Source organism: Monomorium pharaonis, unplaced genomic scaffold (genome assembly GCF_013373865.1).
Source record: "Monomorium pharaonis isolate MP-MQ-018 unplaced genomic scaffold, ASM1337386v2 scaffold_519, whole genome shotgun sequence".
In the NCBI taxonomy this organism is placed as follows: domain Eukaryota; kingdom Metazoa; phylum Arthropoda; class Insecta; order Hymenoptera; family Formicidae; genus Monomorium; species Monomorium pharaonis.
This window is the reverse complement of record NW_023415823.1, coordinates 1-12,312: the sequence shown is the minus strand read 5'-3', so window position 1 is coordinate 12,312 and position 12,312 is coordinate 1. Positions and strand designations below refer to the sequence as shown.

At 30.9% G+C, this 12,312-nt stretch overlaps 3 protein-coding genes and 1 pseudogene across 4 annotated transcripts; 1 reads left to right on the top strand and 3 right to left on the bottom strand.

Moving 5' to 3' along the window:
• Window positions 1-720: 720 nt before the first annotated feature.
• On the bottom strand, window positions 721-4,669 carry LOC105835323 (ras association domain-containing protein 8). Its single transcript, XM_012678471.3, is given in 11 exon segments — window positions 721-1,285; window positions 1,359-1,666; window positions 1,820-1,905; window positions 1,907-1,960; window positions 2,053-2,169; window positions 2,300-2,458; window positions 2,544-2,776; window positions 2,887-3,010; window positions 3,200-3,514; window positions 3,703-3,813; window positions 4,252-4,669. Coding segments are annotated over 11 exon segments (1,680 nt in total). The 5' UTR covers window positions 4,324-4,669; the 3' UTR covers window positions 721-1,184.
• A 383-nt stretch (window positions 4,670-5,052) lies between these two features.
• On the bottom strand, window positions 5,053-6,668 carry LOC118644226 (60S ribosomal protein L13-like). Its single transcript, XM_036294911.1, has 4 exons — window positions 6,568-6,668; window positions 5,968-6,126; window positions 5,541-5,790; window positions 5,053-5,365 (listed from the first exon to the last, which is right to left on the bottom strand). The coding sequence occupies exons 2-4, from the start codon at window positions 6,108-6,110 to the stop codon at window positions 5,099-5,101; spliced, it is 660 nt and encodes a 219-aa protein (XP_036150804.1). The 5' UTR covers window positions 6,111-6,126; window positions 6,568-6,668; the 3' UTR covers window positions 5,053-5,098.
• Window positions 6,669-6,806: 138 nt separating this feature from the next.
• LOC105835322 (probable leucine--tRNA ligase, mitochondrial) lies at window positions 6,807-10,735 on the top strand. 2 transcript variants are annotated; one of them, XM_012678469.3, is made up of 8 exons: window positions 6,807-7,051; window positions 7,481-7,688; window positions 7,793-8,186; window positions 8,268-9,151; window positions 9,242-9,595; window positions 9,679-9,919; window positions 10,020-10,257; window positions 10,424-10,735. In XM_012678469.3, exons 1-8 carry the CDS (start codon window positions 6,956-6,958, stop codon window positions 10,622-10,624), a joined length of 2,616 nt encoding a protein of 871 aa, XP_012533923.2. In that variant the 5' UTR covers window positions 6,807-6,955; the 3' UTR covers window positions 10,625-10,735. The 2 variants fall into 2 exon arrangements, with proteins under 2 accessions (XP_012533923.2, XP_012533924.2); XM_012678470.3 differs by lacking the exon at window positions 6,807-7,051 and having other exon boundaries at window positions 7,550-7,688; window positions 7,774-8,186.
• LOC118648571 lies at window positions 10,253-12,306 on the bottom strand (annotated as a pseudogene).
• Window positions 12,307-12,312: the final 6 nt, after the last annotated feature.

Genomic DNA, 12,312 nt, shown 5'->3' with positions numbered 1-12,312 from the left:
AGACTGGTTCTACTAGAGCAATACTATTTTATTATAGAACGCACAAATTGCATGTGAATGTGTGCACAAAATACATTTGTTAATTTTTGTTTTTAGACAAAGATTATATCATCAATTATTGCAGTCATGCTGTTTAAATAACATTGATTATATTAATAACATTCTGTTTAATATTCGTAAGAAGTATATATATTTTAACTCTTATGATATACAAAATAAATGTTTCCTAATAAAAATATCTATATGTCATAAAAATATTGATTTATCTATAAAAAATTATGTACTTGTGGCATATATTGTCGATGCCAAAACCGCAGAATTGTAAAATTAAATTGCATCAAAATATTTTTTAACTTTTATATTGTCACATGTTAAAGTTATCAATTTGCAATTCTTAAAATTAAAATTTTTTTAGATAAACAAATCCTTTTACAATTTTGCAAACTTATTTTTTCTAATTAATAGATTTCAAATGCAGACTTCTCACATTATTTTACAGTTTCACGATTAACATGGCATCAATAAATTATAAAAAAAACTTAAAAATATTATATAATAGTCGATCGTTAATACTAATTTCTTGTTAACATTTGTGATTTATCTAGAAAAAGATACAAAACCATAATTAAATAAATCTATTATGGCAAAATATTTCTTAATTAGAAAAGATATAAAAAACTATTTGTAAAATAAAAATGTAATAAGTACACAATTAATAGACGTATTAATAATTTTGATTTTTAGACTTAACTATTTCCTATACTTACATAAACTAGAATTACATATACATCTATAACATTATACTTGATCATCATTTGTTAATGAATACATGTAATATTCAAAAGCAAAAAAACCTTTTTTTAATAACCATAATAATAAATGTAAAAATATATTACGTAGTTTCAAAAATATGAGTGTAGTTTATGTAACAATTTATAAATTTAATTAAATATTTTGTGAATATAAATGGGATGATATATTAATAAGATATATAAAAATACGAACTTATGACACATAATAATACTAATTCATATTACTGAAATAAATGCATAAAAGATATGTAGAAAAATTAAGTACTTTACGTACTTTACTAAATAGTATAACATACAAATATTTTAATGTATATTCTTTGATATGCTTTCTCACATGTAAGACATTATTATCAGGTATATTGATTTCTTTATTTATACCCACACACCATGTGGATTCTTACTCGTGGGTACTGCAGTTTCCAATTGCCTTGGTGATCCTATCATTTTACGTGTACTTCCAGGTTTATGGGCACCTAACAATTAAATAATTGTATTTGTTATAAAAAATAAACTTAACAGTGCATACACATATGTAAAAATAAATACCTTCTAATAAAGATTTGACTTGCTCATCTGAACATGCAACAGCTAAACTTTGCAGATTTGCTTCTTTCATGTCAGCTACCAATCTCTCTACTTGTAATTTCTTCTCGACAATTGCCGATTCCAAATTGACTACTTCTAATTTTAAAGATTCTGCATGCTGCGAAGCTAATTCGGTTGCACGTTTAGCTTGTTCTACTTCATTTTGTAAATGCTCCACTTCGCTAATTATTTTACGTTCCATGATTTGCCGCTCATCTGTCTCTCGGCTTATATTATGTTGTTCCATGGTAAGCTCTTCCATAACTAGTCTGTAATTATAATTTGCATTATATGTCATATTGTTTTTAATGCATTGTAACTTCCTATATCATATAGATTAAAAAGATATATTTCAAATATACTTCAAGAATAATAAAGATAATAATGTTTACAATCTTATAAAAGACATTGCTTGCATTTACCTAATTTTATTTTTACATTGAAGAAGTTCTGTTTCACAATTGGCAAGCTTTGATCTAAGCAATGTTATTTCTGACTTTAGTGTTTTTTTCCTGCTGCCTAACTATTTCGCTTTCTTCTTCTACATGAGCCAATTCCTTGAGCTAATTAAAGCAAACAATAATTAATAATTAGTAACTGTGACATTGACATCATAAGATACAATTCGAGACAAAAAAGATAGGTAAAAAATTACTTGTTCCTCGATGATGCGGCCAGTAGATTCGATACGATTCATTTCTTGGGAAATATAATCCATTTGATGCATTTGTTCTTTATTCTTTGTTTCCCAATACAGTATTTCTGCATCAAACTAAAATAATCATAGTTTATTGTATAATTTTTGTAGATAAATTAATCAACGTTCTATCCTCGTCTATGTTAATAATTATTTTTAAAACCCAAATAATTTGTTAATTATATTATCGAAGAATATATCTTACTTTTGTTAGGTCAGCTTGTTGAGCATTAATAGTGTCCCGTTGCTTATTGACTAGTCTTATGAGTTCAACATATCGTTGAGTATAAGCAACAGTCGCCATATTTTGTGCCGTGACAGAAAGAGGATTAACAGATTGCGTAGGCACTTTATCTTGAAATTCCTACAAAATATATATACATTGCAAATACATTGCATGCACATAATAATAAATAACGATATCAAATATATAATTATAGCAATAAAACCTGGATGAGATTTCTTTTCAATTTCATGGAATTACTGGAAGATGGCTGATCATCTTTATGCATATGAGGACTTCCGCTACCATGCACAAACTGCGATCTTCCAGGACTGTTTAAATTTGGCGGCGGTGGATCTCGGTAAGGTGGCAAAGTGCGTAAGGGCGGCGAAGATGGACCTGGAGGTTCCCTGTAAGGTGGAACCTCGCGTACCTTTTTTTGCAATAAGTGTGTTGCGACTGAAGAATAAAAAAAAAATAAAGTTAATAACAAGCATGAGAAATCGTAACAAATAAGATAGAATTTGTCATCTTTAATATACATAATAAGTTTTAGTAAAATAGCTCACTTTCTGTATTGGTTCCTCGCGTAGGTGACTGCGCTGGTTTTTGTACATTTTTTCGAACGTTTGAATCCTTATTCTTCAAATGTGGCGTGGGCTGAACTACAGCCACGTTATTCTCCATTTGAATCTAAAATAAAGTTTTTTATTCGCACATATAGCAAAAATTAAATATAAAAAATTCAGTATGACTGAATGCAAGAATGTAAAAATTATTTATCCAAAATAATTTATATCAAAGTATATTTACTGACAATAATATTTATTTGTGCCCTATTGCATATAATGTGTCTTTTTTTTACTTAATATGTAAACTTACTTCTGTGCTACCTTCTGTAATACCTCCATGAAATCCACTAAACGTAAGTGACTTTCTGGTGTCTCTATTTCTCTCCAATCCTCCTTGCATATCATCTGCAAAATCTAAACTTTGAGTAGTTGATATATTTTTACTGTCATCTTGCATAGTAGCAGTACTTGATGTTCCGTGCTCAGATAGTGAAATTGGTAATCCATTTGCACGTGATGCATACGTCAATCGCGATGGTAATGCATTTGTTTTGTTATTTTCTGGAGTGGAACGTCTCAGAATCAATTGAACTTCTGAAGAGTATTCGCCCCATTTCATTAAGATCTAATCCATTTAAATAATATATAAATTTTTTGTAAATTTAACATAAATTTAATAATGAGATAAATCCATTTCTTTATCTAAATAATTTTATATAGTGGTAAATATTGCTAAAGAGTTTCAAATTTAATTAACACTATAACTTATATTATAAATTTCTATGGGTAATGTATGTAGAAGACATGCCTGACCTTAAGAGGATTTTCATAAGGGGCCAGTAAACGTTCATTGGTTCGCCAACGTTCCACCAAAGTAAATCTACCTGTCTGAGCTGTGGCATGAGCAAGTGCATACACCACATCCTATAAAGAAACTGTTGTTAGCAGCAGCTTTTAAAACAGAGATTTACAAGACATAAAACAAACATAATTCTTGATGATAAATATGTAATGCTGGAAAATATATTTATTACTAAACTACGCGATCAAATTTAAGTTAATTTTGAAAAAATATTACTACATTATATTATTTAATTTTCTTCTTCTCATAAATTTGTATATGTATATCCTATTGTGTTACATACTAATAAAAATGGCAGGTTTTCTTGTGTCTTATAGTGTAAAATTAATATTAATCATTCTTATTTTTTTGTCGCAATATAGTTAATTAGTTTCAGTAGGTAGTTGCTTGATTATCATCCTATCTAATAAGTAATTGGATTATATGTTACTATATACGTATATATAAACACGTGCACTACACCTAACAGAATGATAGCAAACTTGACGTTATACACTTACTTGACAGGTGGTGGTTTCGGTAACGCCACACACAATGCGCTGAATTCCCTCCACCCACACCTTCAGCTCCATCGTGTCAGCTCGATATGTCGCGTCCCGAATTCAATTCCTCACATCGCGAACGCAATCAGCTCTCGCGTTAAGAAACATCGGTTGTTCCTCATCTCCGTACGACCGCTGGGATTATAACCTCTCACGACCGACCGCTTACGTCTCGATGAAATTTTAACTGCAGACGAGTATGCCAATTGGTTTCTCCCAATACGATCGTCCGGCCACCGTCGAGGGTGGAACGGCTGCGGCGAATCTAACGTTCGCTCCCGACAGACTTTTAATTTCTTTTCAACTTCCGATGTGTAATTACCGAGATGACAGATGCGCTACTAGGGCGACACACATGCACGCGGCGGTTTACATTAAGTATGCTCGCATGTGTGTGCACGGTGGGTAAATAGGTAAACAAGACAAGTGCGCGATTCTTAAAAAAAAAATTTTTTATACACTAAATTTTTGAAATCAAGTTATCTGTTTCTCTTTGTTAAAAATAATATTACAATTTTTATCTTAAACAAAGATGGTATAATTATAATGTTACGAGCTCGGCAATACAGGAATCTTCTCTTCCTGTGATTTTTACATTCATATTAAAAAATTAGCGAAAAACACGCTTTAGTTGTTAATGTACATATCAAACAACTCTTGACTAAAAAAATCCAGTTTTTTGTATAATAAAAAATTCATAAATATAAGGTATCCTAAAAAAGGACGAAATAAAATATTTTCCATTAGAGGAAAATTTTATTTTTTGTATATACATAAAGAAAACGAGATGTCATATTATAAAGAATTACTTCTTGGCTTTCTTATCTTTCGCGACTTTAGTCACCTCGTCGGGATTCTCTGACGCGTCCTTGACGCGCTTAGCACGAATGCCGACTAATCGCGCATCAGCTCGTGCTTTACGAAGGGTTACATATGCCGAGAATTTGGTTTCCTCCTCAGTGATAGGACGAGCCTTCGCCCTGGCAGGTGCTTGATGCCGAATAGGCATAGGATCACCCTTGATTTGAACCGCGACCTTTCTCTCCTCTTCGGTCGCATCACCCTTCTTGGGCTGAAATTTAAGAAAGTATAAATAAAATTAATGCAAAATATATGCAAAATATCTTTTGTAGCTAAATCGTCATGTTATCTCAAATTTTTAAATATAAACATTAATTGAATAAATTGAATTAAGATAAAGAGTGAAAACATTCTACAAGATGATAAAGCAGTTTGAAATTACATACCTTCTTCTCATTTATAGGGAATAGAATTAATTTGGCCCTATACTCCTTCAGGCGCTGAGCGTTTGTCTGCAAAGATTCAATGGATTTGTTCCGACGACGAGGATCGACTGCAATTCCAATTGTTTTAGCAAATCTCTTGTTCAAACCACTGGCTTTCAGCTCGGCAAGCGTGAAACCTCTACCAGCGCGAACCTTGGTATGGTACCGAAATGTCGGACAATGCACGAGAGGTCTCAAGAGATTTACAGGCCTTAAAAAATTATCAAAATAATATTTAATTACTAAAAGTTGCAAGAAATAAATTTTATTGCACAGACATGAGAGAATTAAATATAACAAATTAGAATCGAGTCTAAAAATGATTAAGTTTGGAAATATTATAAAATCTAAAAACATTAATACAAATAAATTTCATGTATGTACATACCTAGGTGCGACAGCTCGCGCTTTCTTGACACGTTTTTGTTTACGACGAATCTTCCTCGCTGGTTGGTTAAACCAGGTCTTCACGTATCGTTGCCAATCCTTATGGAAATGGCCATTAGGGATCATATTATTTCCCTTACCCATGGTTGATGTTTAATATCTGCAGAATCAAGATTTGAACTTATATCAAACAAAACTCCATATTATATGTCTTCGTAATTAAGACACAATGTTCAATAACTTAATTATAAATTTATATACTTTTATTATGAAATGAGAGGTTAGTATTTGTAACGAGTGTATTTAGTTTTCACGCGATCTAAACATGGGATTCGATTCATATTTGTTGTAAAATTGTGAATTGAAGATCACTAAATTGTTAAAACTGAAGAAAAAGCAGCAACAAAGTTTCACTGAAACAAACGTTTGTCAATAGCATTGTTTCTAGATTCTAACCTCTCTTTCGTGACATAAATTGAACACAAATTAAAAATAAATATCTCATCACACAGATTAGATGTACGAGGCAAAAGTAATCAAAAATATAGAAAGTTGCGCATTTCCATCGTTACATATTATATATAATATACGATGGTAATACCTCGCGTAGATTTAAATCCTATAACATTCACCCACCAACTCGCGAACGCGAGACGTACCGGAAAAGGAGCGTACGATCGGCGGAAGTGCGGAAGAGCCGAAGTGGTGCTTTTCGGAGCAGAAATCAATGCAAAAATCTCTTCGTCTCGTAGGAGCGAAATCTTTCGTCGTTTCTCGGAAACAATAATTATGTCAATAATATTCAAAAATACGTAATACTTCGCAATTGGCGAAACTAATGATCGTTCTCGATTAGTTCTCGATCCACAAACAGTAATTTACCTGCAGTGGTAGAGCAAAATGGCAGCGCACATGGCGTGAGAATACATGTGTGTGAACCGGTATTCCGTCTCATTTTGTTTACAACGGGAAAAAATCCGACTTTTACAATGATACAACGCTTAACCCATCCTGTCAAAATTATATGCAAGTCACGAAGGTTTTTAAATAATTTTACTCAACTGTCGACTACTGATACATCACTGGTATTTTTGTTAAACTATAAATCTTATTATTGACGTTGATTTGATACAAACCGTTTAAATGTCAGACATAGGCCTGTTTTTACCAACGTAGATTAATTTTAATCTTTGTTTAATTTACTTGTTATCTCATCCTAGTTTCAAAAACTAAAAAGAGATAAAGAGTAATTTAATCCAAGATTAAAATTAATCTACGTTGGTAGAAATAAGCCATAAAGTTATTGAGTATAGAGTTTAATTTGTTTAATTACTTTTTATTTTGTTTACTTATGTTTATTTCACTCATATATTTGTTGTGTTGAATGTTGTGGTAAGAGTTTTGTTGTATGCTGTGCTCGTAGCTACTTCATAGAAGTGAATTTTATTAGTGATGTCTGAAATTATTTTTATATTTCGTTTTGAATGTTGTGCTGTTCATTGAAATACTTTCAGGTTTCAGTATGTACGCCAGAGATAAAGAAGAGAATAGAGAAATCCTGGGGCGATAAAATTAATGTTTACAAACCCAATGTAGATGACGATGCCAAAGATAAATTTTATATTCTGTCTATGTTCCCGTATCCATCTGGTGCCTTGCATATGGGTCATGTTCGAGTTTATACAATAAGTGACACTGTAGCTCGATTTTATACATTGAAAGGTAGATTTTAAAGGAAGTCAATATCTATGCAAGCTTTATGCAATAAATTTTGATGATGTATAATAGATAAAAAATTTTTTTATAGTATAAACTTATAAATTTAGGTAAAAATGTAATTCATCCAATGGGCTGGGATGCCTTTGGATTGCCAGCAGAAAATGCTGCTATTGAAAGAGAAATTAGTCCTGCTGTATGGACAGATGAAAATATAAAGACAATGCGTAATCAATTAAAAATGTTAAATTATTCTTTTGATTGGGATAGAGAATTTGCGACCTGTGATCCAAATTATTACAAATGGACTCAAGATTTATTTTTAAAGTTGTTCGATAAAGGTTTGGCCTATCAAAAAGAAGCCTATGTTAATTGGGATCCTGTTGATCAGACTGTATTAGCCGAGGAACAGATAGATATAAATCAACGGTCTTGGCGGTCTGGTGCACGTGTAGAGAAAAAATTGTTGAAGCAGTGGTTTATCAGAACGACAACTTTTGCAAAGTAAATTTAATTAAAGAAGTAAAAGAATACATGATTTTCTAAAGAATGACATTTTTAAATAATAAAGTAATTATATTTTAGATCATTGTGGGACGGTTTAGATGATCCAATCTTGAAGGAATGGAGAGATATTATAAAATTACAGAAACACTGGATAGGCGATTGCAATGGTATTAGTATTGATTTTAAATTAATATCTACAATTCCCGAGTTTCCACGGACGTTAAATATATGGACTGACATGCCAGAATTTATGGAGTACGCAAAGTTTGTTGCTATATCCCCCCAAAGTATTTTACACAATGAGAAATACACACACGAAATAGACACCGGTATAAAATGTTTAAACGCAAAAGTAATAAATCCATTTTCTGACGAGGAATTGCCGGTTTTTATCACCGATAAAGTTGTTTACCCGCCATGGAGAGATATACGTTTAGGTATACCCTCAGCATCAATGGACGATTTAAAATTCTCAGAATTAGTTGGAATACCATTTACTCGACATTCGATACGTAGTCACGAACAGCAACAGCAAAAGATATTTGAAGTATTTCGGAAAGCTAGAGAATGGGGAATAGGTGGGTATCCAGTGAGCTCGAGATTACAGGATTGGTTAATCTCTAGACAGAGATATTGGGGTACACCTATTCCAATTATTCATTGTACAAATTGTGGCGCACAACCTGTACCTCGTGATCAACTTCCTGTGACACTGCCAAAGATGGTGCACTTAGGTTCAAACAAAAGACTTTCTCTCTACGATGCAAAGGATTGGTTGCAGACGAGTTGTCCCAAGTGCAAAGAAAAGGCAACCAGAGAAGCCGATACAATGGATACATTTGTAGATAGTAGCTGGTATTTTTTAAGATTTATAGATCCCAAAAATACAAAAAAGATGTTTTCGACAGAAAAAGTTAAGAAGGCCTTTCCCGTTGACCTCTATATAGGTGGAAAAGAACATGGTACAACAGCAATATTTTCTGAATTATATTTTATTTTGATATTTATTGTCTCAAATTAAAATATATTTTTTTAATTCTACATCTTTTTAGCCGTACTCCATTTATACTTCGCCCGATTTATAAGTCACTTTCTGTATTCAGAAGATCTTTTACCATGTCGAGAACCATTTAGACAGCTTCTCGTGCAAGGAGTAGTAATGGGTAAAACATATCAAGTTACAAGTACCGGGAAATACATACCAGAAAATGAAGTAAAAATGGAAGGGAATCAATACATGACAAAACATGGAGAACATGTCTCTATGCGCTGGGAAAAAATGTCAAAATCAAAGCATAATGGAGTCGATCCTATCAATCTGTTGAATAAATATGGAATAGATACAACACGATTATTAATACTGGCCGATGTTGCACCAACGTCTACTAGAAATTGGTCGGAAGACAGTAAGTTTTTCTTAAAAGTCACTAAACTATTTAAACAATAGTCTTATTTCAAGATAATATATTTATTTGCAATAATATATTAGCTGTTAAAGGTATAATCAATTGGCAAAACCGTATTTGGAACTGTGTTAAGCGGTTTAAGATTGAACGTGACAAGATGACTCTGGACGAATTCAAAAGCGATCCTACTGATCCTAAATTCACTGAACACGATGCGTACATGTTCGACAGCCGAAATTATTTTCTTAAAAACGTGACATTTAACATAGTTGAATCTCAGCAGCTTAGTGTAGCAATATCTCGAATGCAAGGTCTTACAAATAGGTAAATAATTATATTACATTTAATAATTCCATGCAATAATTCCAACATTTGAATACTCAATGAATAAGTATGAATCTGGAATTATAATTTTAAAATATAGCTTGCGAAAAGTTGGTGTGGAGTGCCTGAAAAAAAGTCGCGAGTACGAGCGAGCGTTAGCTGTTCAAATTATAATGCTCGCTCCATTTGCTCCACATTTTGCTTCCGAGTTATGGACTATTTTCCGTTCTGTGAAGCATCTTCTTATAAGTAATACAGAGGTAGACTTGAACAAAGATGTATTAGAACAGAAATGGCCGGACATTGACATGGACTATAAACTTGTAATGAACATTTTCGTAAGTATCCCAATCTATATTTTAATAACACCATTAAAATATAAATACATGGAAAATAAAATTTTCAAAATTTTTAATATAGAGTTCCTTACATTTCCCTTTAACGCCCTTATAGTTTCTATTAAAAAAATTTTTAATTCGTTATATTTACACTATATATATCTAGGTGAACAAAAGAGAATTTATTAAAATGAAGATTCCTCGACGTACATTAGATGAAATGACGGCAGATACGGCGTTGGAATATGTGATCCTCAATCCGTATTATCAAAAGTATTCATACAATAAAAATGTTGTAGCAGTCAATTTTCAGTCAGAGAAAGGCTGTGATGCATCGTTGTACATAACCATGGAAAAAGAAGATTAAATAAGAGATGAGCGTTATGATATTTGTAAACATAAAATATCAATAATCTACATTATAAATATAGAACTATTTATTACATAAACAAAGTTTTCAGCTAGGAATGTACCACAACTCAACTTGTTGCTTACCCAATGTCATATTCTCCTTCATATCCATTATGTGGGATAGTTTTAAAGAATTTTATATACGCAAAGGGAAGATTGTTTTCCTTAGCCCCTTTTAATAGCATATTCCTGCGTGAAATAATTACGGTAAATTTCATATAATTACAATCGTATTCAAATTAGTGCAGTTGCTTTTTAAATTACACATGATTGCATACAGATAAAATGGCGAAGGTCTCTTATTTATTGGAAAATTGTCTGTTTCTACAATTTCTACAAACTGTCTACAACAGTTGTTCTATAACTGTTTCTACAATTGGAGAATTTTCTGTTTCTACAATTGTTGCGGTTATTCTACGAAATCGTTTACAATATCTGTTAAAATCCAACCTGAAATTCTACAAAACAATGTAATATATACTATATTATAGTATATACTATATGTACATATTATAAATATAAATATGATGAATGTACAAATATGTAATAAACATTATGTAGTATAAATCTAAAAATAATAAATGTACAAATATGTGATAATATTAAGATTTTTTATTTTGCATTTGAAAATCAAAGAAATGTAAGAAGTTTAATATATCATAAGTTTATATTCTCCATTATTATCAATGAAATATAATTGTATATATAGGTATATATGTGTATATATGTATATATAATGTATATAATTTTAAGATTTTTTTTATTTTATGAATATATTTGTAGAACTTTTGAAAAATAAGGTGTAATCTTATTTTTATGAATGTTTATTTTTCATGTGTGCAAGATTTAGTATTATATGTAAAATGGGTACAACTATTATATTTCATTTAAAAAATATTTCTTTACATATGCAATACAATAAAAAAAACATTTATCATATATATATTAAACATCTGTACAATAGTTTGCAATAATTTATATTGAATTGATTAGTATTTTATCAATCGATAAACTTGAGTATATAAATTAAAAACCCATGTATATCTAGCTGTAATTACTTTCCTTAATTATACCTTTATGTAACCGATGTCTTTCATTACTGCAGTCGGATTATTTAAACGTATCCTCTCTGCGAGTAAGTTGTCCCCGTAGACTTCTACATAGGTGGAAAGGAACATGGTACAATAGCAACATTTTCTACATTGTTATATTTTATTTCAATATTTATATTGACTAAAAATATTTTTTTTAATTCTACATCTTTTCAGCCATGCTCCATTTATACTTCGCCCGATTTATGAATCACTTTCTGTATTCGGAAAATCTTTTACCATGTCGAGAACTATTTATATATAATGTATTAGAACATAAATGGACAGACATTGACATGGATTATAAACTTGTAATGAACATTTTCGTTAATATCCCAATATATATTTTAATATCACCATTAAAATGTAAATACATGGAAAATAAAATTTGCAAAATTTTTAATATAGAATTCCTTATATTAACCTTTAACACCTTTATAGTTTCTATTTAAAAAATTTTTAATTTATTATATTTACACTATACATATCCAGGTGAATAAAAGAGAATTTATTAAAACGAAGATTCCTCGACGTACATTAGATAAAATGATAC